Raw genomic sequence first — 27,192 nt, forward strand, 5'->3', positions numbered from 1 at the left:
TACAGTTATTGGCGTAATTAAATAACATTCTGTAGAGCTGCAACTTATCTAATAGAGAGAGGAATTAGATAGGGTATGTGCATGTTCTGAGCATATGGATAGCATTTGAGTCATTGCTTACAGAAGAACTCATCAGGGGCACAGACTGGTAATGGTAAACCCGCCCAATGTAGCTTTGATGTGTCTTAAAGCTAACATTATGGTAACTCTTGTTCAGCAGAAGAGAAATGGAAGGAGAGAATGTCTGTTGCTTTTAACTTGTTACCATCTTGGCTTCTTAACTGGTTGTTGTGTGATAAAGAAAATCTTACTCCTAATGTTTTTCATTACTGCCCTAAAACTCTTCCATATGCTGCCATCCTGCACCTTAACAAGAGGGCCACAACGCATAGCCAAATGGCATATTAAATGTTACAAGAAATACAATTTAAAACCTCATCTTTAGTTCTTGATTTTCACACTGCCATCATTTTACATTTTTCTTGAAACAAATCAAAAATAAAACAATAAAATAACAAAGGTTCCATGGGTTTTGCTTTCCAACCAAATGACCACAAGCACTATAAGAAATTATTTGTTTGGTTGTGTACTGTTAAATAGTCTCAAATTCTGAGGGTCCAATACACCTCCCACTCACTTTAGCAGGAACTCATCATCGTCTCACATGAAGCTCCGTGGTCAACACAGCTGAGCACAGAGACCGTCATGACGAGAGTCTTTACATCACTAAACCACACTGTCATAACCACTGTCACTGTCAGCCAACAAACTGACAACTGTGGTGGAGGATTTAAAGAAAAAGGTGAACATCTTATATTAAGGTGCAGAAACTCGTGCAGACACTCAAAGTGAAGATACAACCTAAAGATAAAAGAGGCCTCTTTAAAAAAAGTTTAAATAATTATACACATCTCATACATTTTACACATAGCAGTATTCCAGTGGAACTATCTGCTGATGTTTAAAGCTGAGGGTTCAGCTTCCTGTCCTGACAAGTCAAGAGGGTTTGTGATGATATCAGAAAACAACCAGACATTCAAGCTCATCTCAAGTGTGATCATGTCGAAACTTTTTAAACAAATAACTTTTTCTCATGGAGCAGTGTGGTTGGTCCTTCTGGCAAAAACACAATCATGGCTTTTTCCGCTTTGGAGACGCTTTACAAATTATTGCAGTTGAAGTCAGTGTCACAAAAGCCAGGTCTGATGTAAATATACTTAAATTCAAGTCATGTGACCCCCCCCAGTCCTGTCACTTAAGAAAACACTGCACAACATATCGCAAGTAAAGATTTAATGTCATCCATACAACCTCAGGTTCTTTTTTTCACTTAAATCAATGGAGTCTTTGGCAGATCGGTGTTCGGTTTCATCATGGTATCGTTTATGATGTGTCTGCTGAGCCGGATTCAAATGCTGCCATTAAGTCTGGTTTCCTGGCGAACTGCCGCGCCTTTGTGCCAGATGCATCCTCCGAATCTTTGAGTCCGAGCTGCTGAAGCAACCGCGCTGCTCCTGCGTGCTGCCCGATGCAAGCCATGTGAAGAGCTGAGAAGAGGAAACAACAGTAAGAGAGTGGTTAAAACCACGCTGAGTGCACAATGAGTTTTTTTTTTGTTTGTTCGATTTCCTACCCTTCAGTCGACCACATTTCATTTTAGCACAGAGGGATACAGTATTTATTTGCTGTAACATGTTGTATCACATCACAGAGAACACAAGCATCTACTTATCTTTTCATCGTTTTCCTTAGGGTTTGATTTTTGGACTGTGAATAAAATGCTGCTCAGTAGTTGATTCTCTACGTCTCTGCTGCAACTTTCATATCTCACTTTTCAGAAACAAACCAAACCTCGTCCACAAAAATGACATTCATTGTCATTAAAGGCCCTGAAAGTCTTTTTCTCTCAATCAGCTTTTCTTCTGTGATCAAAGTGGTCTGACACAAACATACATTCTTTTGTCTGGTCTGTTTTATCAATGCTTGTCTCACCTGTTTTTACGAGGACATCTGTGCACCAATCACGATTTGGCAAATTCAATTGACAGTTGTGGTTTTTTTTGCTTAACGCTATCAAATCAAACCACACCCACAGCAAATATTAAGTATTATGCAAAGACAACTTAACAGATTTCCATGAAATTTTGTGGGGTGGAGGGGTGGAGCATGACCCAAAGATGAACCCATAAGATTTTGGTGTGAATCCGGCCTAGGGTGCTGTTAAAGGACATTGTGAGATGGGACATATGTCAACATTTTCTTTGATTTCTCAACGAATAATAGATGAATCTTGATGAATAAATAGACATGTTAAGGAAACTGATATTTATGAGTGTGTGCAATCTGGTGCCAATCCAAATAAAAATCTGGACCTAGTGAATGTTAGTGTGGTTTCATAAGGAGACTTTTGGGTCTTGGCCCAAACTTCAACTTTTATTATTTATTTTATTCGTATAGCCATAGATATTTAATGTTAGAGTCAAAAACTTGGGCTGCGCATTGTTGCAGTGGTTAGAAATGTCGCCTCACAGCAAGAAAGTTCCATGTGAGAACCTGACAGCCGACCAGGGTGTTTCTGTGTGGAGTTTGCATGTTCTCCCCGTGTTTTTCAGGTACTCTGTCTTCCGCCCACACACGCATCTTAGATAAACTGAAGACTCTAATCACCCTCAAGTGTGAAAGTGTATATGAATGTTGTTGTTCTTGTTTTCCTCCATGTGTGAGCCCTGTGACTGGTTATCTGTCCAAGTGAACCCCTCCTCTCACCCCAATGTCAGCTGTGACTGGCTCCAGCCCCAATGACTAAAGCATTCCCCAAATTCACCAGTGTAGCTGAAGTGCAAAACACATGCCGTTGCTCACCAGTTCTTCCCTTTGTGTCCCGAGCATGAAGATCTGCTCCCAGCTCCAGCAGTGTTTTAATAGTGGACGTGTGGCCCTCCTGAAAAACAGGTTGAAATGAGGAAGTAGAGTTTATTTGTGTTAGTTGGTGTGTGAATATTTCCATATTGTAATGTAACCGCTGCCACTTCTCCCTTCTCTGTAAATGCAAAACCTAAGGGCATGTCTGTCCATCATAGAATATAAAGTTTTGTATGTGGTAAAGATTGTAAAGCGCTTGACATTAATATTTGACTTTGGGATGTAGTAGTCCATTAGTCAAACTACTCCACAATCTGCCCAGTTACCCCAGAGCTACCGCAAAAGTACCCCTGGGGTAAAACTACCAGTGGTTGGGAATCACTGGTTTTACCTTTGCAGCGTAATGCAGGGCACTGAGCTGAATGCCTGTCGCTCTCTGGTTGACGTCTACACCGAGGTCCTTCACCAGGAACCGCAGCGCCTCCTCCTGGCCAGTGACAGCTACCTGGTGCACCAGCTGAGCCCCGACTTTGTCAGCTGCCGTTGGTGACGCCTACATGCACAGGCACACACGTCAGGTGGGGAAAGTGCATCAATATAATAGCTGAAACATTGGTGATTTGACATGTGCTCTACCTGGTGGTGTTCTAAGAGCAGCCTGGCCACAGAGACGTGTCCGTTCCTGACAGCATCCATCAAAGGGGTGACTCCACAGCTGTCTGTGCTGTCTGGGGTGTAGCCACATCTGGAAGAGGGCCAGTGAAGGTGAGGATCAGACAGACAAGAGTAGTTAGAGTATGTGCTTCACTTTCCCCTACCAGGGTTTATCTAGACTAGACCTATCTAGACCAGGGATCTAAACTACAACATCTGGGTCACAATCATATGATTATGATTTTGAGTATTATCAAGTGTACTTATTCCATTCCATATTATTGAAGGCCTTCAAACAGAGTTACATATACACAAGTTACACTTAAGACTTTGAATATGATTTGTTTTAAGTAAGTAGTCCTCTCCTAAATGTTTTACTTACCTCTCTAGCAGGATCCTGACAACCTCCTCACAGCCGTGCATCGCTGGATTATCAATAGAGAGAGCAGGGGTTACTATCCGACACTCTTCGGTATCAAAGCACACAATCATATAGATTTAACCAATCTCTTTGGATCTTGTAAAGAACAATGTAAGAATAGTTTGATATTACGACACATTCTGCATTTATCCTCTGGATGTGGGATGACTCAGTTTGTCTTTCACGTAACCATATCACATGATGAAAGTGGGGGACGGGAGACGCTTCACCTGCAGTGTGCAGCGGTGTCCTCCGTGTCTTGCTCTCCGTCCTCCAGACTTCTTGCGCAACAAGGAGCAGGTGCTGCACGACCAGAGGGTCCCCCTCCCTGCAGGCGATGTGGAACGAGTTCCAGCCGTCCTTGTTCCTCAGTGCAGGGTCGGCGCCGTGACGCAGCAGCTCCTGGATCACGTCAAGGTTCCTCCGAGTGCAGGCCATCATCAGAGGAGTCCTGAGAGAGAAAAGGATTCAGGAATGTGTCATCTGCTCTTTGTTCTACATGATGAATGAATGAAGGTACAGACTTGCCTCCTCCCATTGTCCAAGTAGAATCCCTTGAAGTTGGTAGTTACATTACAGTCTTACAAGATAATACACAGTGGTATTTTTTAAGGTGACAATCATTTAAAAATAATATAATGAATGATTTTTATTTATCCATTAACTTCATAAAAAAATCAAGAGAAAAAGCCTCAATCAAAATCAGTGTCAGTGAGTGACCCTGTTTCGATACCTGCTCAGTGCAAATCTAGATTTGACTGAGCTGAAGTCATTTCAACTTCATAAAATCTTATTTGCTAAGATGGAAACTGGAAGGGTCATTTTACTGCTGTTTTTCATGCGTCAACCACAAAGGGAAAAAAAACTGTGAACTGTCGTTTTAAATCAAACACTTGAGGCCTTGAGGCTTTTCCTGAAATGTCACATGAGTAAAGCACTATAGTATACTACTATTTAGTATGCTACTAGGGAATTATACCCATTTATATGTAAAAACTATGTACAATTAGCATTTTAACTCATATTCATATTGTATACCTTACCTGCCTATATACTTATAACAGAATATATATACATCCTTGTGCAATCATCCTGTAAGCACTTCACTCATGTACATTTCTCTACAAATAATATTTATGTCTGTAGTGACAGCTGTTATGTATATCTACTCAGTATTTTTATGTCATTGCCTATTTTATATTTTTCCGTTATCACATCTTTTCTTGTCTTAAAAGCAGAAAACAAATTTCTTTCGTTTCCCTTTAACTGTTGAATATAATAATCATAATCATCATCTTTATTTGTATAGCACCTTTCATACAAGAAATGCAGCTCAGAGTGCTTTACATAAAATATTATAGAGAGTAATCTAACTTCACCGTTAAACACGGCTGTAAGCTGCATTATTTACTTTTTTATTTTACTGATACATCACGTGTTCAGTGATCGCTTTGTAAAAATGTATTCACGTTCGTCTGCAAATTAAAAATGTTCTCCTTCGAGCCGGATTCGAACCAGCGACCTAAGGATTTCAGCATTATGCCACTACAGTCCTCCGCTCTACCAACTGAGCTATCGAAGGGAGCTGAAACCTATGGGAGTGCAGTTTCCTTTTAAACCACCAAGCGGCGCAACGACCCAAAGGTTGACCGCCCTGTCAATTAATCGGTAGGTGCCCACTCTCACCAATCCGCCCTCTTCAGGCTGTCCACCGCGGCGCCCTCCCGGAGCAGGTAGCCCACACACGCCCGGTGACCCATGGACGCAGCTTCGTGCAGCGGCCGCTTGTAGTCGTTGTTGTTCACCTCCACGTCCATCCCCACGCTCTGCACCAGGTACTCCACCGTGTCCAGGTGTCCGTGTCGGGCCGCGTAGTGCAGCAGAGTGTCCCCGGAGCGGCCCAAGTGTCCCCGGCACACGCTCCGAGCCGCCGCCGAGCCGCCGCCGGGCCCGATGAGCTCCTCCAGGGAGCTCGTGTGTCCGTCCTGAGCGAGTTTCACCAGCAGCCTCTCCGTGTTGTCCGCGTCCATGTTGGCTGCACGTTAAATACCAAACCCCGCAGCTGCAGAGCAGAGGGAGCGAGTTAGAGAAGCTGCGGAAAGACGAGCTGCAAACTACTGATCACTGCCATTATCACCACAGGCACATGAAATGACATGGTCGACCATGACCTTACACGGGGCCGGCCCCACACACACAGCAATAAAAAACACACGCATTCGATTCTACTTTATTGCAGACACACTAATTATTGTATTAGTTAGTTTTATTCTATATAAGATACAAACACAATCAGAGCAGCCCACAAATACAAGATAAATAGATTATTGTTACGACACAATCATTGTTCCAGTGTTTCCTGAAACCAGAGGAATACCTTGTGTCACTATCGAGTCTCAGTTAAGGACATGTGTTTAATCAATTAATCAACACAAATGTGTAAATTTAATTCCTCAAGACCGCATGGAAAGTAGTCAGGTCATTATTATTATTATTATTATTATTATTATTATTATTATTATTATTAGTAGTAGTAGTAGTAGTAGTAGTAGTAGCAGCATTAACATTTTCATGGATTTATCGAAACATCAACATCAAAATCAAATAACTTATCTAACATAATTCTAACCAGTTGTAAAACAATGAATAGCCTTATTAAATGTAAATAGATTATTGTATTTGCTCATTGTAACATAAGTAAGGCACATATGCATCTATGAATACAATTAGTGTGTGTTTATGCAGCTACTTAAGGAAATCCTTTAAATAAGGTTTTAGACACATAAGTACTTAAACATTACAAATTTTATAATACACACATTTTCTTAACAAATACAACTACTTAGTGCAAGTATTAGGATTGGATGGATTCGATATTGATTTAAGAAATGTTTTCAACTTTCAAGCATTAAAGGGATAATCTTTAGTTGTCCTCTCCAGCAGAGCGACGCCGTAAGCATTATGGGAAATGTAGTTTTTTATTGACGACATGCGATTTGGGCTCACCTCAACCGTTTTTGATCAGTTCTTTGTTACAGGATAGTAGTATTTTGATTTGTGTTTGCTTAATCGTTAATCTACCACTGTAAGTGTTTGCTAAAATTTAGCCTGCACTTTACTGAAGAACATTTCTTTACAAATATTATTTCGGTCTGTAGTGACGGCTGTTTATAATGTATATCTACTCTGTATTTTTAATGCATTAACTATTTGATTTGATTTTACACTTTTAAATGTCATCATGTCTTATAAGATAAAAAGAAACAAATAGACAGTTGCTCAGCAAGTTTCAATGTTTCCCTTTGACCATCGAATATAATAATAACAATAATTTTCATATTAATAAGCTTCATTTGTACAGCACATATAATTTCAAAATCGCAAATCAGTGTAAAATATACTTTCTGTGATTATGTCGTTATTGCATTCTCAACAATATATAGATATTATATTTGACAAGGTTAGGGGGGTGCACCGTTCCTGGAGGTACTGCAATACCAGGTCGATGCGTGGAGTGGACGGAGCAAGCCCCTATTCCATCTCCCAGTTCCAAAAATCAATTTAATATATGGTCCCCGGGTAGGGGACGTATCAGATATTAAACTGATAAGAACAGATACTACACTTGATCTTAGCCAAAAGGCCGAGAAGCGATACTGAAGAAGGGGCTGAGGAATCCGTCTGCTTCTCCTCACAGTCCCCTTCACTCAGAGGTCTGAAAACACGTTCTAAACACAGTCTGTCAAACTGGAACAAAATAAGTCCCTGAATCACTGGGAATCCAACGATCTGACAAGTGAAACAAATACAGAAATAAGTGTTTCATACAAAGGCTGACAAAGATTGTTCACGTTATTTCATGCGATAGATTTCCCATCATGCAATTCGACATTTACATACCGCTGAACTGTCTTTTAACTCATTTAACTCCGAAAAAAACACACAGCAGCTCAACGGTCAGTTCAAGTGAATCAAAGCTGAATAAAACTGATACAAATGAGGTTTGACCCACATCTGGAATTCAGAGAAAACGGAAAAAACTCACAAAGCAACCCCCATAGCACCACTTCCGGTTTCTTTGGCTACTAGTTTGTGGGTGACTAACATCCTGACTGCTGCCACCTACTGTCCTGGAGTATGAACAACACGTTGACAATAACTCCTCAGCTCCTTTGTCATTGCTGCTCCCTTCATCTCTATCAAACATTTTCATTTTTTTATACAGCGGGTAAAATAAGTATTGAACACGTCACCATTTTTCTCAGTAAATATATTTCTAAAGGTGCTATTGACATGACATTTTCACCAGATGTCGGTAACAACCCAAGTAATCCAGACATACAAAGAAAACCAAACAAATAAGTTCTCGAAATTAAGTTATGTGTAATAAAATGGAATGACACAGGGAAAAAGTATTGAACACATGGTGAAAGGGAGGTGCAAAAAGGCATGGAAAGCCAAGACACCAGCTGAAATCTATCAGTGATAAGAAAGCAATCCTGCCCCTTGTCAGTGCAAATGAATATCAGCTGGTTTAGTCCCAACTGATGGCCTATAAAAAGGTGTCTCATCACCAAGGTGTCACACAAGAAACATCTCATGATGGGTAAATGCTAAGAGCTCTCTCAAGACCGTCGCAGCCTTATTGTAGCAAAACATACTGATGGCATTGGTTACGGAAGGATTTCTAAACTTCTGAATGTTCCAGTGGGCACTGTTGGGGCCATAATCTGGAAGTGGAAAGAATGTCATTTCACCATAAACTGGCCATGACCAGGTGCTCCTTGCAAGATTTCTGACAGAGGAGTGAAAAGAATTATCAGAAGAGTTGTCCAAGAACCACTTGTGGAGAGCTTCAGAAAGACCTGGAATTAGCAGGTACAATTGTTTCAAAGAAAACAATAAGTAATGAACTCAACCGCCGTGGCCTGTATGCACACTCACCACGCAAGACTCCATTGCTGAAGAAAAAAGCATGTTGAAGCTCGTTTAAAGTTTGCTGCACAGCATTTAGACAAGCCTGTGAAATGCTGGGAGAATATAGTCTGGTCAGATGAGACCCAAATTGAACTCTTTGGATGCCATAATACACACCCTGTTTGGAGGTCGAATGGCACTGCACATCACCCCAAAAACACCATACCAACAGTGAAGTTTGGAGGTGGGAACATCATGGTGTGGGGCTGTTTTTCAGCATACGGCACTGGCAAACTTCATTTAATTGAAGGAAGGATGAATGGAAAAATGTACCAGGACATTCTTGATAAAAAAATCTGCTGCCATCTACCAGGATGATGAAGATGAAACGAGGGTGGACATTTCAGCAAGACAATGATCCCAAACACACGGCCGAGGAAACTCTCAATTGGTTTCAGAGAAAAAAAATAAAGCTGCTGGAATGGCCCAGCCAATCACCTGACTTGAATCCAATAGAAAATCTATGGAAAGAACTAAAGATCAGAGTTCATAGAAGAGGCCCACGGAACCTTCAAGATTTGAAGACTGTTTGTGTGGAAGAATGGGCCAAAATCACACCTGAGCAATGCATGCGACTAGTTTCTACGTACAGGAGGCGTCTTGAAGCTGTCATTACCAACAAAGGCTTTTGTACGAAGTATTAAATCAATTTCAGTAAGCATGTTCAATACTTTTTCCCTGTGTCATTCCATTTTATTACACATAACTTAATTTCTGAACTTATTTGTTTGGTTTTCTTTGTATGTCTGGATTACTTGGGTTGTTACCGACATCTGGTGGAAATTTCATGTCAAAAGCCCCTTTAGAAATATATTTACTGAGAAAAATGGTGACGTGTTCGATACTTATTTTACCCGCTGTGTGTATATATAAATAACAATTGCCATTTTGCTACTCACATTCATATTGTATACCTTATCTGCCTATATACTTCCAGAAAATCTATATGTCCTCGTGCAACTATCCTGTAAGCACTTTACTCAAGTACATTTCTTTAGAAATATTATTTCAGTCTGTAGTGACGGCTGTTTATTATGTATATCTAATCTGTATTTTAATTGCATTGCCTATTGTATCCTATACTTTTACATGTTATCTTACTGTGTCTTTAAGCAGCAAACAGAAAAATGCAGTTGCTCAGCAAGCTTCTATTAATATTCCTTTTGACCTTTGAATAAAATAATAAAATAAATATGTAAAGCACTTTTTATACAAATATCGCAGGGCAAAATGATTTAATATACCTACAAATAGCATACAGCTAATGCATGATATCTAATTGAAAACACTTAACAGCATAAGCTTTGGCATATATATTATTTAGTATTCGACAAAGTGAGGGGGGTGCACCGTTCCTGGAGGTACTGCAATACCAGGTCGATGCGTGGAGTGGACGGAGCAAGCCCCTATTCCATCTCCCAGTTCCAAAAATCAATTTAATATATGGTCCCCGGGTAGGGGACGTATCAGATATTAAACTGATAAGAACAGATACTACACTTGATCTTAGCCAAAAGGCCGAGAAGCGATACTGAAGAAGGGGCTGAGGAATCCGTCTGCTTCTCCTCACAGTCCCCTTCACTCAGAGGTCTGAAAACACGTTCTAAACACAGTCTGTCAAAGTGGAACAAAATAAGTCCCTGAATCACTGGGAATCCAACCATCTGACAAGTGAAACAAATACAGGAATAAGTGTTTCATACAAAGGCTGACAAAGATTGTTCACATTATTTCATGTGGTAGATTTCCCATCATGCAATTCTGCATTTACATATGAAAGGCTGAACTAAAACCGTCTTTTAACTCATTTAACTCCAAAAAAACACACAGCAGCTCAACGGTCAGTTCAAGTGAATCAAAGCTGAATCAGACTGAAACAAATGTGGTTTGATCCAAATCTGGAATTCAGAAAAAAATAAAAATTCAAAGCACATTTTTCAGCTGCTGCCTGAGTTCTCCTTTCGACAGCCTCCCCAAAACTTCCATAACAAAACCTTTCCAAAAAACTATTAAAGCTTTACCTAAAATGTCCAACACGTTTTCACTAGAGTAATGCACTAAAGTATGCTAATAGGAAATTATGCCCATTTGTGTATATATATATATATATACATACATCAACAATTGCCCTTTTACTACTCACATTCATATTGTATACCTTATCTGCCTATATACTTCCAGAAAATCTATATGTCCTCGTGCAAATATCCTGTAAGCACTTTACTCAAGAACATTTCTTTACAGATATTATTTCTGTCTGTAGTGAAGGCTGTTTATTATGTATATCTAATCTGTATTTGTATTACATTGCCTATTCTATCCTATTTTATACTTTTACATGTTATCTTACTCTGTTTTAAAGTTGCAAACACAAAAAGCAGTTGCTCAGCAAGCTTCTATTAATATTCCTTTTGACCTTTGAATATAGTAATAATAATAAAATATATTTGTAAAGCTCTTATTTTACAAACAACGTAGCTCAAAATTATCTAATGTATCTACAAATAATGAAAGGCTGATTTGAATTATTGCTTGGTATTTGACAAGGTTAGGGGGGTGCACCGTTCCTGGAGGTACTGCAATACCAGGTCGATGCGTGGAGTGGACGGAGCAAGCCCCTATTCCATCTCCCAGTTCCAAAAATCAATTTAATATATGGTCCCCGGGTAGGGGACGTATCAGATATTAAACTGATAAGAACAGATACTACACTTGATCTTAGCCAAAAGGCCGAGAAGCGATACTGAAGAAGGGGCTGAGGAATCCGTCTGCTTCTCCTCACAGTCCCCTTCACTCAGAGGTCTGAAAACACGTTCTAAACACAGTCTGTCAAACTGGAACAAAATAAGTCCCTGAATCACTGGGAATCCAACAATCTGACAAGTGAAACAAATACATAAATAAGTGTTTCATACAAAGGCTGACAAAGATTGTTCACATTATTTCATGTGGTAGATTTCCCATCATGCAATTCGGCATTTACATACGAAGGGATGAACTAAAATCGTCTTTTAACTCATTAAACTCCTAAAAAACACACAACAGCTCAACGGTCAGTTCAAGTTAATCAAAGCTGAATCAGACTGAAACAAATGTGGTTTGATCCAAATCTGAAATTTAGAGAAAACGACAAAAACTCACAAAGCAACCCCCCACCCGCATTGAACCACTTCCTGTTTCTTTGTCTTGCTAGTTTGTCGGTGACAAAGATCCTGAATGCTGCCACCTACTGTCCTGGAGTATGGGTTAGGGTTAGTCCTTACTTTTGTTAAGGGTTAAACCCAGAGGATGACGTACATTGTTAATCCAAATGAGACAAACTGTGATTTGTGAATATTGGCTATGCAAATTAAAGTTTGATTGATTGATTGACACATAATCTACATTTTTCAGTATGTAACTCACAGCAGGAGGAAATAAATTAGATAAAAACAAGAAATTAAGGACAATTAGCTTGTTTTGTTTTGTTCAGTCAAGAGAAAACAGGGTGTGAAACAGCAGAAGCAGCAGAAATGACTCATCAAATGTTTTGATGGAGAGAGGTTAGATTTTGGGTTCGCCTCAACAGTTTTTGATCAGTTCTTTGTCACAGGATGTAAACTTAGTAGTATTTTGATTTGTATTCTGGTCTCCTTGATGCATCAAGTCTACATTAAAATCTTCTGCATAAGATATCAGCTGCTGCCTGAGTTCTCCTTTCACCAGCTTCCAGAAAACTTCCATAACAAAAACCTTCCCAAAAAGTATTAAGGCTTTACCTAAAATGTCCAACACGTGTTCACAAGAGTAATGCACTATAGTAAGCTACTAGGAAATTATACCCATTTGTGTATATACAGTATATATACATATATATAAAACAGTGGCCATTTTACTCCTAACATTCATATTGTATACCTTATCTGCTTATATACTTCCAGAGTATCTATATGTCCTCGTGCAATTATCCTGTAAGCACTTTACTCAAGTACATTTCTTTAGAGATATTATTTCTGTCTGTAGTGAAGGCTGTTTATTATGTACATCTACTCTGTATTTTTATTGCATTGCCTATTCTATCCTATTTTATACTTTTACATGTTATCTTATTGTGTCTTAAAGCTGCAAACGGGAAATGGCAGTTACTCAGCAAGCTTCTATTAATATTCCCTTTGACTATAATAATACAATATATTTGTAAGGTGCATTAAATACAAACAACTACTGATGTGTCCGTCCGTGTCGAGGCTTCGAAGTGTGTGTCGAGTAATCCAGGAAGATTTGTGTGAAGCGCGTATCGAGGCTTGTGTTGATGACGTTCAAAGCCTCGCAAGCCGGCCGTACCACGTGACTGAGTCAGGAAATGGTTCGCGGGTTTGGCGTGCGATTCGAAATAAAAGGGGCAGCGAAACGCACTTTCCCTTTTGACCCCGCCATTGTATCATAAAGACAGACACCATATTGATAAGTTCATAATTTATGTATTGGCATCACAAACATCATTCATTCATTTATTGAATTCAAAGCGTCACACACCAAAGCCATGGTGTCATTATAATCACTCTGCCTGTTTTACATTTATTGTCCACTTGATGGCACAGTAGAGCAAATGAAGCACCATGAAGCTTCAGCCCATGAGTGAACCAATTAGATGGAAAGCTTCAATGCTTCATGAAACTTCATCTCGCCATCACTACTTAAAGGTGTAATCATAGCAATAATTTGAACTATTGCTTAATATTTAACAAAGTGAGGGGGGTGCACCGTTCCTGGAGGTACTGCAATACCAGGTCGATGCGTGGAGTGGACGGAGCAAGCCCCTATTCCATCTCCCAGTTCCAAAAATCAATTTAATATATGGTCCCCGGGTAGGGGACGTATCAGATATTAAACTGATAAGAACAGATACTACACTTGATCTTAGCCAAAAGGCCGAGAAGCGATACTGAAGAAGGGGCTGAGGAATCCGTCTGCTTCTCCTCACAGTCCCCTTCACTCAGAGGTCTGAAAACACGTTCTAAACACAGTCTGTCAAACTGGAACTAAATAAGTCCCTGAATCACTGTGAATCCAACCATCTGACAAGTGAAACAAATACAGAAAAAACTGTTTCATACAAAGGCTGACAAAGATTGTTCACGTTATTTCATGCGATAGATTTCCCATCATGCATTTCTGCATTTGCATATGAAAGGCTGAACTAAAATCGTCTCTTTTATCTAATTTAACTCCAAAAAACACACAGCAGCTCAACGGTCAGTTCAAGTGAATCGAAGCTGAATAAGACTGAAACAAATGTGGTTTGATCCAAATCTGAAATTCAGAGAAAACGAGAAAAACTCAAAATTGCAGATATTATTTCTGTCTGTAGTGACGGCTGTTTATTATGTATATCTAATCTGTATTTGTATTACATTGCCTATTCTATCCTATTTTATACTTTTACATGTTATCTTAGTGTGTCTTAAAGTTGCAAACACAAAAAGGCAGTTGCTCAGCAAGCTTCTATTAATATTCCCTTTGACCTTTGAATATAATAATAATGTTTAAATATATTTGTAAAGCTCTTATTATACAAATAACGTAGCTCAAAATGATATAATACACCTGCAAATACCCAGCAGCTAATGCATGATATCTAACTGTGAACACTTAAAACTAGTGATGTGTCCTTCGTAGTCGAGGCTTCGAAGCATGTGTCGAGTAATCCAGGAAGATTTGTGTGAAGCGCGTATCGAGGCTCGTGTTGATGACGTATGTGGTGACGTTCAAAGCCTCGCAAGCCGGCCGTACCACGTGACTGAGTCAGAAAATGGTTCGTGGGTTTAGCGTGCGATTCGAAATAAAAGAGGCAGCGAAACGCAATGGATCCCCCCCCCCACACACATGTTGTGGACTTGGGACTTTATTGCGCGTTTGCCTGAAACCCAGCACTGTGGAAAAGTTATTTTTACATAAAAATGAATAAAATGTTGTCCCTATTTTACGTGTTACATGTTGTCCCTAGTCACAAACCAAGTAACACAATCAGAATCAGAATTATTTTTATTGCCAAGTATATTTACACATACAGGAAATTGCCTTGGTGTGGTTGGTGCATTTTGACATAAAAACAACAATCGGACATAAAACAACAATATATACAGAAAGAACAATAAGTTATGTTATGGGCACGTGCGGTGCTAAGGTGCTAAGGTGCAGTGATTGGTTGCGGGATAGTGCCACTAATATATGTTATAAATTATGTGCGGGGGGGGGGGCAGAGTCAGTGTGATGCAGGGGGCTTGTTTGTGAGCCCCACTGCCATGGGGAAAAAACTGTTCAGGTGGCGCGAGGTTTTGGTCTTGATGGCCCGGAACCTTTTTCCAGATGGGAGTCTCTGGAATAGGTGGTGGCCGGGATGGGAAGGATCAGCAATGATCTTGCCTGCTCTCTTACTGGTCCTGGAGTGGAACAGGTGTAGGAGAGCCGGCAGGTCACAGCCGATGTAGACGACGCAGTTCACATCACAACCCTCTGCCCAATTTGTTTCCACTTTCCCTTTTGACCCAGCCATTGTATCATAAAGACAGACACCATATTAATAAGTTCTTAATTTATGTATTGGCATCACAAACATCATTCATTCATTTATTGAATTCAAAGCGTCACACACCAAAGCCATGGTGTCATTATAATCACTCTGCCTGTTTAACATTTATTGTCCACTTGATGGCACAGTAGAGCAAATGAAGCTTCGGCCCATGAGTGAACCAATTAGATGGAAAGCTTCAATGCTTCATGAAGCTTCATCTCGCCATCACTAGTTATCTTACTCTGTTTTAAAGTTGCAAACACAAAAAGGCAGTCGCTCAGCAAGCTTCTATTAATATTCCTTCTGACCTTTAAATATAATAATAATTATTAAATATATATTTGTAAAGCTCTTATTTTACAAATAACGTAGCTCAAAATTATCTAATATACCTACAAATAATGAAAGGCTAATTTGAATATTGCTTAGTATTTGACAAAGTTAGGGGGGTGCACCGTTCCTGGAGGTACTGCAATACCAGGTCGATGCGTGGAGTGGACGGAGCAAGCCCCTATTCCATCTCCCAGTTCCAAAAATCAATTTAATATATGGTCCCCGGGTAGGGGACGTATCAGATATTAAACTGATAAGAACAGATACTACACTTGATCTTAGCCAAAAGGCCGAGAAGCGATACTGAAGAAGGGGCTGAGGAATCCGTCTGGTTCTCCTCACAGTCCCCTTCACTCAGAGGTCTGAAAACACGTTCTAAACACAGTCTGTCAAACTGGAACAAAATAAGTCCCTGAATCACTGGGAATCCAACAATCTGACAAGAGTAACAAATACAGAAATAAGTGTTTCATTCAAAGGAGGACAACGATTGTTCACGTTATTTCATGTGGTAGATTTCCCATCATGCATTTCTGCATTTCCATATGAAAGGCTGAACTAAAATCGTCTTTTAACTCATTTAACTCCTCAAAAAACACACAGCAGCTAAACGGTCAGTTCAAGTGAATCAAAGCTGAATAAGACTGAAACAAATGTGGTTTGATCCAAATCTGAATTCAGAGAAAAAGGCAAAAAGCTCCCCCGCACCCGCAATGATCCACTTCCGGTTTATTTGGCTACTAGTTTGTGGGTGACTAACATCCTGACTGCTGCCACCTACTGTCCTGGAGTAGGAACAACACGTTGACAATAACTCCTCAGTTCATTTGTCATTGCTGCTCCCTTCATCATGATTGATTGACACATTGTCTTCATTTTTCAGTATGTTACTCAAAACAGGAGGAAATAAATCAGATAAAAACAGGAATTCAAGTAAAGAGTGGTTAGTTTTCCCATCATGCAATGCTGTATTTCCACATGAAAGGCAGAACTAAAGTCGTCTGTTTTATCTCATTTAACTCCTAAAAACAGCTCAACTGTCAGTTCAAGTGACTCAAAGATGATTCATCCTCTCAATAGAACCCCTTCCTGTTTCTGTCTTTACCCACTTAAGTGACTGACATCCTGACTACGGCCACCTACTGTCCTGAAGTGTGAACAACACTTACATCAACATGTTTCTCTTACAGTATATCTGTATTTTCTTTTGATCAGTGAGGAGAAAACAAGCTGAGAAACAGCAGCAGTAGAAAATATGCAGAGGGGATTTTCACATCATGAGAACACTAAAGCTAAACAAACACTGTCAAACACCCCCCCAGGTCTCACTCAGCTGTTACTAGTTTAACTCCTTTAGAAAAAATCTAATACCTGTCACCACTTTGTAGAACAGGAATATTATTCATCCCTTTTATAGGAATTCAATTTAACAAGATATTAGGAACTTTTTCCAGTAAAATCCAATTAAGTTGAACAGCAGCTCCACAATGTACAGCCTCCAAAATGACCATTGAAATAAACCAACATCCTTTAAGACAGATTCACCTAGAATGGTGCACAATAGAGAGCAGACCTCCGCCAAGGCCCAACAGCCCCTTTCAATTCAATCTAGCTGCACCTAATTTCACACACATAGATATAATACAAATAAAACATACATAAAACAGATAAATATGCCTTTTATTCCCATCAAGATCCATGAATTCTCCCTCCCACATCCAGATAAGGTCAATTTTTGACCAATCAGAGGCGGAGATTGTAAGGATAACCCAAGTTGATCCCAAGAGGAACCGAACATCGGCCCCCCCGGTAACATTCTTCTGCTTTACTGCCCGGGACCCCCACACGGTATCGAACCCCCGGGCTCGGTGTCCCGCAGGGTCTTTCCCTCCGAGATTCCCTCTTATGCAAATTAACCACGCGGTCTGTCGGCCTGCAGTGGGCGGATGTAAACACACAGAGCAGAGGAGAGCCTCTACCCCCGCCTCCCTTTCGAGTATCAGGATCCATTCATGAGATGGATTTATTGAGGGAAGCATGTCTGACGATGTGTTTTGCTGCACTGATGTCAAGGAGTCGTCATGTTGTTTAGTGCACCAAGCCAGTGGCAACTGGGTTCAATCAAAGAAACAAATGAGCAGTCGGAGAGAAGCAAAGTTCAAAAAAGGCTTTTTACTTAAATATTAAGAAGATACTCCCTCCTCCTCCTCCTCATCTTCCTCCTCATCCTTCTCTCTCCTATTTTGTGCCAGCCAGAGGTTCACACTGATGCCCTCACAGGGCACAGGAAAACAGTTTTTGGTCTTTTACATTGAGTTATCCTCCCTCTTCTTTCTCCTGTGCAGCGAGCAGGGGTACTGCTGGTGGAGGCACCAGAGGTGGAGGCAAACGGCCCAGGTGCTGTCATCCACACTGGCAGCTGACGTTTCTTTCTTTCTGTCGAGGCAGCCGAGGTGCAGGCAGCAGGGTCCGATGGTTTGTCAGGCTGCTGCTGACCTCTCCCTTTTGCCTTTTCCTCAGGCACTTTTTGTACTCCATCCTTCACAGGAAGGATTAAACAAAAGCAAAGTACATTTTTGTAGTTTCACACAGGCAGTACACCACAGTACATTGAGACAGAGACATTCAGCACTAACCTGGGAAAGTTCTTGAAAAGAATGCAGTTGTTGCTGTTAGGCTGAAGTCCTTGTAGCAGCTGCAGAAGTTCTCTCTAACCAACCACTTCAACACCAGGTGTCTTTCAGCATCAGAACTGTCCCCCTGCATTTTTACAGCAACGCCTTTGGCAGGACTTTACATGCTCATTTGCATGGGGACGAGGCAGTGGACAGTGAAAGGCATTCAAAGGGGGCCTGACCATGGGGCATCTTCCTAAACGGCCCCCCGGGGTCAGCAGTTTGTGAGGGGGGGAGGTTCACAGGATGCTGTGTGTCTTGGCAGGAACAAAGTAGATGCAACAGTCATGTTTTTGATCTGATGGTGTCTGTTTACGTGGCTTGTGTGCATGTGTGAGAGAGAGAGAGTGAGACAGACACACATCCCTCACATTCATATATTATAACAACATTCAGTCCTGTATGTTTAATTGTTATTATCAATTAAACCTGTTTTGTTCATATTTCTTATAAGTAACTGAAAGCATCTTTTCATAAGACGTTCACTGTTTCGGACTGGAAACTTTATTATAACTTACAGCGCACCGTACACGCGTATTTTCTGTTATTGTGTTTTTTTTACACCCAAAAAATGCAAAGTGAAGCTGGAGATGAAATACAATAGCAGATTATTCTAGGTATACAAGCAATATTTATACTCACTAACTGTTTGAGTGTTTTGTTTTCAATAAAATATGTAACTGATTCATGTCTTCCTCTTTGTTATAATTGTGTCATTGCACAGGACTTGGTTGTGGAGATTTAGGAAGATACAAAAATCACTATTTGGCCCAGATGGCCTGGTTTTATTGTAAACAAGCAAAACTCAGCGGTCAACACTAAACATTTATACACAAATTATTTACAGAAAGCATTTTGATAACTATACGTGGTCTCCACTCCATTAACAAATTTACATGGGCCTCTTCGGACCTTTCTCCTAGATCTACTTCTGTCCCTGCCGGCTCTCTGTCTGCCTGGGGGACTGAGGAGCAGGCGGCAGGACAGGTTGTTGGGCACGCTGAGGGGTGGCAGCCTGGGCAGTTTTAGTCTGCAGAAAACAAGATTAACAACATGGTTAACAAATGTCTGTCCACATGTTACAACAGCAAGAATGACAATAACAATGGTGTCTAGTTGATGTCGGAAGCATGTCACTGTGCATAAAATCCGGTAACTGACCTGTGTCTGTTTGACGTCCTTGTCTTTCTTCTCTGCCAGCCAGTCCTCCACCGAGCGGCCCTCAGCCCGGGAGCAGAAGTGCTCTGCTCTGTAGCGACTATGGCCATATTGTTTAGTCTTTGGCTGGCCACAGCGCTTACAGAGGAAATGTTGACATCTTTTCCTGCTCTTAATGTAAAAACCTTTCTCCCGGGCCTGCTGTAGCTGTTCCTCTCGAACCTTCCTCTGCCAGGCAGTAGATCGAGGCACGGCAGGGGCAGGGGCAGAGGTGGAGGTGGAGGCGGAGGCAGGGGCAGAGGCAGAGGCAGAGGCAGGGGCAGAGGTGGAGGCAGGGGCAGAGGTGGAGGCAGGGGCAGGGGGAGAGGTGGAGGCAGGGGCGGAGGCAGCGGCAGGGGCGTAGGGGACGACAGGGGCGTAGTTGACGACAGGGGCGTAGGCGACGACAGGGGCGTAGGTGACAACAGGGGCGTAGGTGACGGCAGAGGCAGTTTTTGTGGAGGAGGAGGCTGCAGGGGCCTGGGTGACGATGATATACAAGGTTTGCGCCAGGGGCCCTTTGTGTGTGGCAGCCTGACCAGAGGCCTCCTCAGGGAGAGGGACAGTGAGAGGCGGCTGAGGCTGTGTGGGAACGGCGGCAGGCTGAGGGACAGGCTGTGCTGGGCGGAGCGGACTTAGATTTGTTAAAAGTTTAATCCCATGCATGTCCTCCATGCACCCCTCATCCAGCTGCTCCTCATCTTCCAACTCCTCTTCAAGACTGTCTGTCCCATTCGAAGCATCGGGATCCCGGCCCACGTCTTGCGGTAGCACGGCACCTCTCTGGGAGTACAGGTATTCCAACCCAATGAGCTCCCCTGAACAGAGAGTAAAAAAATAATTGTGGTTTCTACATTTGGCCTGTGACAGCCTGTGTGTGCCTGTATGCTAAATGAGCTCTTAGGTTACCTGTGTACTTGCTAAGCTGGGTGTAATTCTCAATCAGCGTCAGACCAAAGACCTCTTGGCTGAGCTGGATGATGTCGTTCTGCAGCTGGGTACTGTTGCCACACAGCAGCGTCTTTGGGTTATCCTTCAGTGCTGCTCTGGCGCAGTTTTCATTCCACCTCACCAGGCCCTCCAGCAGGTACACCTGGAAGTTCAGGGCGTTGGCAAACGTGCCTGTGACAGGACAGAGAGAGGGAGAACATTAGTTAATTACACACACACACACACACACACACAGAACATACTTGTGTGCTGTGCTTCAGGTGTACGCATTTCACACTCACATGGAAGGAACCTGCACATGTGGCGGTGGAATGACTCCAGGGAGGTGGTGCCACGGGCACAGCGGAAGACAGGGAGCATAACACCCCCCATGGTCACCTCCCCCGTCTTCGCATACAGCTCCACTCCTGGTGGGTCCTGGATGCACTGGAGATGACGGCGCTGCGTGCTCCAAACCTCCTCCATCTTAGCACGGTCGATGAGGGGGATGCCCATAGCGTCCGTCGCCACCCAGAAGGAGTCCAGCACTTCCTGAATGAGCCGCTCTGTCTCCAGCGCACCCCTTGTGCGGCGGCGGCAGTGGGAGGAGAGCTCCTTGGACGTCAGCTGGACGTGGGCGTCTCTCCCCTCCTCAGATTGCTTGGCCTCCTCCAGGCGGTGCAGGTCGCTGCTGTCCCACTCAAAGATGGCAATCGACAGACGCGTCATGAAGAGGCCGTACAGCTGGTGGCTGTCGGCGGTGAAGCCCCTTGTGAAGCGCTGCATGAGGTGCCAAACGTCCAGCCGCACCACCAGCTGCTGCCACTCGCCGAACATGGCTGCGACCTTACAAAACGAGCAAAATACATTTTGAGTTATCTGCAGTCTAGGAATTAAAGTGGTTGGTTGACTTTAGAGGTGTGCATCTTCACTAGCATCACGATTGGATTACTATTCAGCAGTCAACCACTATGCATTTCAATGTATCACATTCACTATTTCCTATATTACAGCACAGGGCTGCTTTTTCCTCAATTAATACAATCAGTCAGACAAACATGAACTCTGTTTTTATTTAGAAAGTGCTAGAAAGTATTATAGACTGTTACAACAATTGTGCCATAATTTCAGACTACAACAGTAAGTGAATGACGGTGGTCAGTGCTCTCCACACTGATTTGACATTCTCTGTTTACACTTGTGTGCTGCAACTAAGGCTTAAAAAGGACAAACTCAGATTTTAGCCTTTAATGTATCAAGGTGCCCCCCCCACTGGCCCCCCCCTTAGCAGCAGCACTGCACGGATAAACGGGGCGTCGCTTCTTCTGCAACAAAGAAGTTGAGACACCACGTTACGTTGTAATCTGTGGAGTGTGCGTGTGTCTCTGTGAGTGTGTGTCTGCTCGACTCTGTCCCTCCTCACACATGAACTGATAATCACATGTATTTTCGCACATACGGTACCTTGGACTGTCCAACGGTGGCACAGCAGTCCCGGGTCACGTACAACACCCGAGGAGGGGCCTTTCCGGCGTCTCTGTAACGCTGCACAAGTCCAGTCACCATGGGCAACAGTCCGTCCCCCTCCGAGTCAGTGAGAACTGACATGAGCACCTGCCTGTGCTCGTTGCCCACATTAGTGAACCAGGCAGCATCTCCCGCAAGCTTCGTCATCTGAACAGGAAAATAAAGAGACACGGCCATGTTACATTATGTCATAACTCTTAAAAGTGGTATGTAAGGGTATGTCATGTAATCATGTGTGTTATGTTTTACTAATATTCATAATAATTCACAACATCCATAATAATCAAAAGCTCGCCTTCTTGGTGGAGTCCATCTTTAGGATGTCTCCGAAGATGGACGTGGCCCTGGCTTTGGTCTCCTCCAGTTGATTGAGGCCCTTCCTCACATAAAGTGAAATCAGAGAGGGCACGCTGGGTACCGGGTGCATGGGTGGTAAAGACACCTGCTGCTGAGCCACACCCGGTACTTGAAGCTCGTCGAGCACGGAAAGGTACTTCACCGACCGCAGCATCCACTCTTCGGTGTGCTGTCCCTCCAAAGTGTCGTGGAGGCTAGACAAAGTGCGCCATTTCAGCATCCCAATCACCATCTTGTCGCAAGACCACCTGTGGGGGGGGGACTCAGCTCAATTAAAAACAATGACACCGTGTGAGTAAAACTTTCCTTTCATTTAGAGAGTGAGATGACCAGGTTTTCATATCTCTCCTTACTTGTACGTGAGAACAGCTGGAAAAAGCTGCTTGTGTGCCATGTCCAGCTGTTCTAAGATGTCCTGCGCCCACGCCGCATACTTCCTCTTGCAAGACCCGCATTCCAGGCACTCCGTGCCCATGAAGTACCAGCTGTCAAGATCCAGGACCCGCCGGACAGTCTTGTAAAGACCAGCGCCGGTCAGTTTGCACCCACAGTTGGGGCACGTGAGCCTGCATGCCCACATCTGGTAGGGCGCCCACAGGAAGAACCTGCACTGGAAGAATACATAGGCAGAGGGGGTCTCCGTGTAGAGGGGCCAGGCTTCCGGGGGGACCCACCAGAGGCGCAGCTCACTGGTGAGGACGGGCTGCTTGTCCGTGCCCCTGGTGAAAAGAGCCTGGCCCACCCAGTCCTGCTGTTCCTCTGGCAGCGTCTGCCTCCAGCCCTCAGGCAGCAGCTTCAACAATCATATCACATATCAAGATTAAAATCAAGCAGCCAATATGGACAACTACATACAAGTCTGCACACATGTAAGCAATTCCCTTTTACCTGTGCGCCAGTGGACAGCGGTGGAGTGTGGGGCAGACCTGGTCCATCGTCTGCAGGGTGGACAGCAGGCACGGGGGGTCGAGCCACGGAGACTGGAAAATACAGACTCTCAGTTGTCACACTGTTACAGCTGATATACTAACAGGGATGTTTAAAGTCAAATACACTCACGCTGAGTGTTGACCTCCACCGTGGCGGCGAGGAGCAAGTCATCCGACACTTCTGAAGAAGGACCAGCAGATGCCACGCCTGCATCAGTGCAGAAGAAAAATGTATGTGTGTATTAACATTTGAAAACACTACTCATGAGTTGCATGTAAACAGACCGACAGATCTTACTCGATGGAGGCTGTGGAGCTATCTGCTGAGCCGGAAGAGCAGCCGATGGTCCGGCTGCTGGCACCTCGTTGTCCCGGCCGAGCACGTACACCTGCAGTGTGTGGATCAGGGTCCCCCCCTTGACATTCAGACTCTTCAGCCACTTCAGGTAGCTGCAGACATGATAAAAAGAAAACATTAGCTGACATGTCCTCTCCCATGCTCACCTGCACAGGCAGTCGCAATACTTACATACGACAATCACTGCTGGTCGACTCGTATAGGTCTTGGAATGTCAGATCGGCGAACACTCCGAACCCCACCAGCGTCTGGTCCTTGCCTCTCACGGACAAAGACCCCTCGCACATCCTACGCCACTGTATCACCTGCGTGAGCTCTGGGAACAGTTGGGCATAGGAGGCGAGGGCATCTTTGTTGACGGCCAGAGGCGACTGGGAGGTGTCCCCGGCTTCCCTCTCCTTCTGGTGGGACATCAATACACCACAGGCGTGGCCCACATCGTGGCTGAGCAGCCACTTGAAGGTCTGACCCTGGTACTGGCCAAACTGGAGCTCACTCTCACTGAGCACCAGCCGCCAGCACTCAGGGTCTCCTCCGGCCAGGAGGACACGAGCCTTCGCCTCCTCCCTCACCGTCTCAGGCCTCTTTATCTCATATGACACAGCTGACCCTCGCCTGTGGTAGGCTCGGGCCAACGCTGTCGCATCAGGTGAGGGCTCGAGGGTGAGTTGAAAGCACGGAGACTGTTTGCAGAGCTCCTGATCGGAATCCATTCTGTAGAGAAAAATTGGACAAGAAGCAAAAGTATTGTTTAACGAACCATCAGAATATAAATAGAGACATTTAAATGTCAGCTTAAGGGGATAGTTCATCCAAGAATGAAATTTCGCCGAAGGAGGGGTGGGTGAAGTGTTTGAAGCCACATACACTTGTGGAGTCTCAGGGGTAAACTTTGTCAGAGCAGAATCGCTGTTTTAAAGCCTAAATGTCCACTGATATATTCCTACGAGCTACATTCAGGGAGTGTCCGAAAAGCTACGTCTGCTAGCTTAGCCACTTCTGGTGGAATTTTAGGCTTAAAACACAGTGGGAATGACCTCGTTTTGAGTCGAATGTGAATGTCGGGGCTTGTGGACACTTGGATGACACCTCACGAGCAGTACGGAGGCATGTTGTGTTTTTTCTGTTGTTTTATTACTTCTGAAGATAAGTCACAAATGTCTTCAATGGTATTGGATTCAGCTGCCACACTGTTTACCCCTGAAACATTTGTGGACTCAAACACGTCACCCACCCTCCCATCGGCATTGGGGTGAGTAGATGAGTTAATTTTCATTTGTGGGTAAACGATCCCTTTAATGCATTGTATTTGTGTTGTTATTTAACTGTTCTCAATATTAAATAATTATAAGCAACGTGGTAATTAGTATTTTTTATTAAAATCTGTATGCTTTGGCAGTGTAAGCACGTATTAATGAATTTAATGATAAAACACATACAACACTGCAGTCATCAAAAAAATCACAGAGGCTGAATTTAGTTTGCAGGCGGAAGAAAGTTAAAGATGGCACCGCAATGACGACACAGTTGACCCTGACTGTACGCCCATGATTTAACCGTGAATATCTGGTTGGAAACACCACAGGCCTGAAACAACCCTGGAAAGTGTAAACCTGCTTTCTGACTAGCATGTTTAGCAGAGATGCTAAAGCTACAGTCGACGGACACAATTTAACATCCACCTCCTCACGGTGAAAAGTTCGCAAAACACGAGAAAAACTAACAACCGTCGTTCTAAGTGAATAACCAACAACTATGAGTTACATAAAACCATGAAAGCGACAAGTATAAAGGACGCGGACATTAAACGTTAGTTACTCACATGTCGCACTTCGGCACTTTTCGAAGTGAACTGCACGGAGGGAAAGTGCGGAATAACCGGAACTGCCCAGGTAGCGGCGGGACAGCAGCCAGTCAGAGAGCGAGGATTTAAATAGGACAAGCCAATCGAGGTTTGCCAGAATCTGGAGCCGTTCGATTGGCTGAGGGTAATGTAAGGCAAGCCAATAGGAGAGATGTGGGCGTTAAGACAAGAGCAGGACACTAGTAGGAGGAGGGGCTGAGAGGAAGCTGTTCACGTGTTCCGGCTCCGCGACTCCCGAGTTTCCCGCCACGACAAGGGGGCGAGGTCCCTCTCGTGCAAAAAGCTGAGGATGCAAGAGTCATGGTTTAGATCTGATGGTGTGTGTGGGTGTGTGTGTGTGCGTGTGTGTGTGTGTGTGTGTGTGTGTGTGTGTGTGTGTCAGTCTGGGGGGGTTGCCTGTGAGAGAGAGAGAGAGAGAGAGAGAGAGAGAGAGAGAGAGAGAGAGAGAGATCCCTCACATTCATATATTATTACAACATTTCAGTCCTGTATTTTTAATTGTCATTTTTCCTGTATGAACCGAAAGCATCTTTTCACAAGACGTGTCATTCTGTTTCGGACAGGAAACTTTACTATAACTTACAGCGCACAGTACACTTTGTGCGTATTTTCTGTTATAAATAAAGTAGTTTTCCAATCAGCAAATGTAGCTGGAGATGGAATACTCTTGCAGATTATTCTAGGTACTCGCTTTAGCATTTTATTTAAAGCAGTTTTTTATACTCACTAACTGTTTGAAAGTGTTTTGTTTTCAACAAAATATGTAATTGATTCATGTCTTCCTCTGTGTTGTCACATTATAATTGTGTCATTGCACAGGACTTGGTTGTGGAGAGACAAAATTCACAATTTGGCACAGACGGCCTGGTTTTATTGTAAACAAGCAAAGCTCAGCAGTCAACACTATACATACATACACAAATTAATTACAGAAAGCATTGCAATCACTATTAGTGCATGGTTTCCACCCTATTTACAAATTTACAAGGCCTGCCGGCTCGCTGACTACGATGGTCTGTGAGCTATAAGGAATCATTAGGGGCTATTTACAGGAGTGTATTGGCTGAACCTCGGCCTGGGTGAACAACTTCTTGATCATGGTATCTCCACAGCCAGGTAAGTATGAGTTGTGCAGCCCTATGGGTTAATTAGTTATTAGCAACCAACCAGAATTTCACAGCAGACCTGGACCTGCTCAGTATCACTGCTGTGACAGAGGATGAGAGACGATCCGGTTCATGGCGTCATGACAGAGAGGGATCAGAGCTGCTGGTGAACAGGATGAGGAGTCACATCTGGAGGAAGAACTGAGAGAGAGTGAAAGAGAGAGAAAGAGGAGGGAGGGAGAGAAGGGGGAGGGGAAGGGGAGGGAGAGATAGCTAGAGAGAGAGAGAGAGAGAGAAAGTTGGGGGAGAGAGAAAGAGGAGTGAGAAACATAGGGGGAGGGGAGGGTGGCAGAGAAAGAGGAGGAAAAGAGAAAGTGGAGGGGAGAGAGACAGAGGGGGGAAAGAGAAAGAGGAGGGGTAGAGAGAAAGAAGTGGGAGAGAGAGAGAGA

At 43.2% G+C, this 27,192-nt stretch overlaps 2 protein-coding genes and 6 non-coding genes across 10 annotated transcripts; all 8 read right to left on the bottom strand.

Moving 5' to 3' along the window:
• Nucleotides 1–1,272: 1,272 nt before the first annotated feature.
• Nucleotides 1,273–12,066, bottom strand: ankrd16 (ankyrin repeat domain 16). Of its 3 annotated transcripts, none has more exons than XM_034578521.1 (8): nt 12,056–12,066; nt 5,624–5,999; nt 4,168–4,388; nt 3,899–3,941; nt 3,499–3,607; nt 3,254–3,415; nt 2,863–2,941; nt 1,384–1,547 (listed from the first exon to the last, which is right to left on the bottom strand). In XM_034578521.1, the coding sequence occupies exons 2-8, from the start codon at nt 5,965–5,967 to the stop codon at nt 1,384–1,386; spliced, it is 1,122 nt and encodes a 373-aa protein (XP_034434412.1). In that variant the 5' UTR covers nt 5,968–5,999; nt 12,056–12,066. The 3 variants fall into 3 exon arrangements, with proteins under 3 accessions (XP_034434411.1, XP_034434412.1, XP_034434410.1); XM_034578519.1 differs by lacking the exon at nt 12,056–12,066 and adding an exon at nt 7,983–8,112; XM_034578520.1 differs by lacking the exon at nt 12,056–12,066 and having other exon boundaries at nt 1,273–1,547; nt 5,624–6,124.
• On the bottom strand, nt 5,432–5,519 carry trnay-gua. Its single transcript is given in 2 exon segments — nt 5,432–5,467; nt 5,483–5,519. It is a non-coding gene; the product is annotated as a tRNA-Tyr (tRNA).
• Nucleotides 7,402–7,592, bottom strand: LOC117757740. Its single transcript, XR_004613195.1, has one exon. It is a non-coding gene; the product is annotated as a U2 spliceosomal RNA (small nuclear RNA).
• Nucleotides 10,254–10,444, bottom strand: LOC117757746. Its single transcript, XR_004613200.1, has one exon. It is a non-coding gene; the product is annotated as a U2 spliceosomal RNA (small nuclear RNA).
• Nucleotides 11,466–11,656, bottom strand: LOC117757747. The gene has a single exon (XR_004613201.1). It is a non-coding gene; the product is annotated as a U2 spliceosomal RNA (small nuclear RNA).
• A 1,580-nt stretch (nt 12,067–13,646) lies between the features above and the next one.
• Nucleotides 13,647–13,837, bottom strand: LOC117757748. Its single transcript, XR_004613202.1, has one exon. It is a non-coding gene; the product is annotated as a U2 spliceosomal RNA (small nuclear RNA).
• Nucleotides 13,838–15,911: 2,074 nt separating this feature from the next.
• LOC117757749 lies at nt 15,912–16,102 on the bottom strand. Its single transcript, XR_004613203.1, has one exon. It is a non-coding gene; the product is annotated as a U2 spliceosomal RNA (small nuclear RNA).
• A 3,326-nt stretch (nt 16,103–19,428) lies between these two features.
• On the bottom strand, nt 19,429–25,672 carry LOC117757395. The gene is made up of 12 exons (XM_034578516.1): nt 25,596–25,672; nt 23,945–24,487; nt 23,714–23,865; nt 23,546–23,623; nt 23,375–23,466; nt 22,840–23,279; nt 22,425–22,734; nt 22,067–22,276; nt 20,905–21,448; nt 20,582–20,794; nt 19,807–20,490; nt 19,429–19,549 (listed from the first exon to the last, which is right to left on the bottom strand). Exons 2-12 carry the CDS (start codon nt 24,484–24,486, stop codon nt 19,533–19,535), a joined length of 3,282 nt encoding a protein of 1,093 aa, XP_034434407.1. The 5' UTR covers nt 24,487; nt 25,596–25,672; the 3' UTR covers nt 19,429–19,532.
• Between the last annotated feature and the right edge of the window lie 1,520 nt (nt 25,673–27,192).

This window comes from Hippoglossus hippoglossus, chromosome 23, assembly GCF_009819705.1.
Source record: "Hippoglossus hippoglossus isolate fHipHip1 chromosome 23, fHipHip1.pri, whole genome shotgun sequence".
Classification (NCBI taxonomy): domain Eukaryota; kingdom Metazoa; phylum Chordata; class Actinopteri; order Pleuronectiformes; family Pleuronectidae; genus Hippoglossus; species Hippoglossus hippoglossus.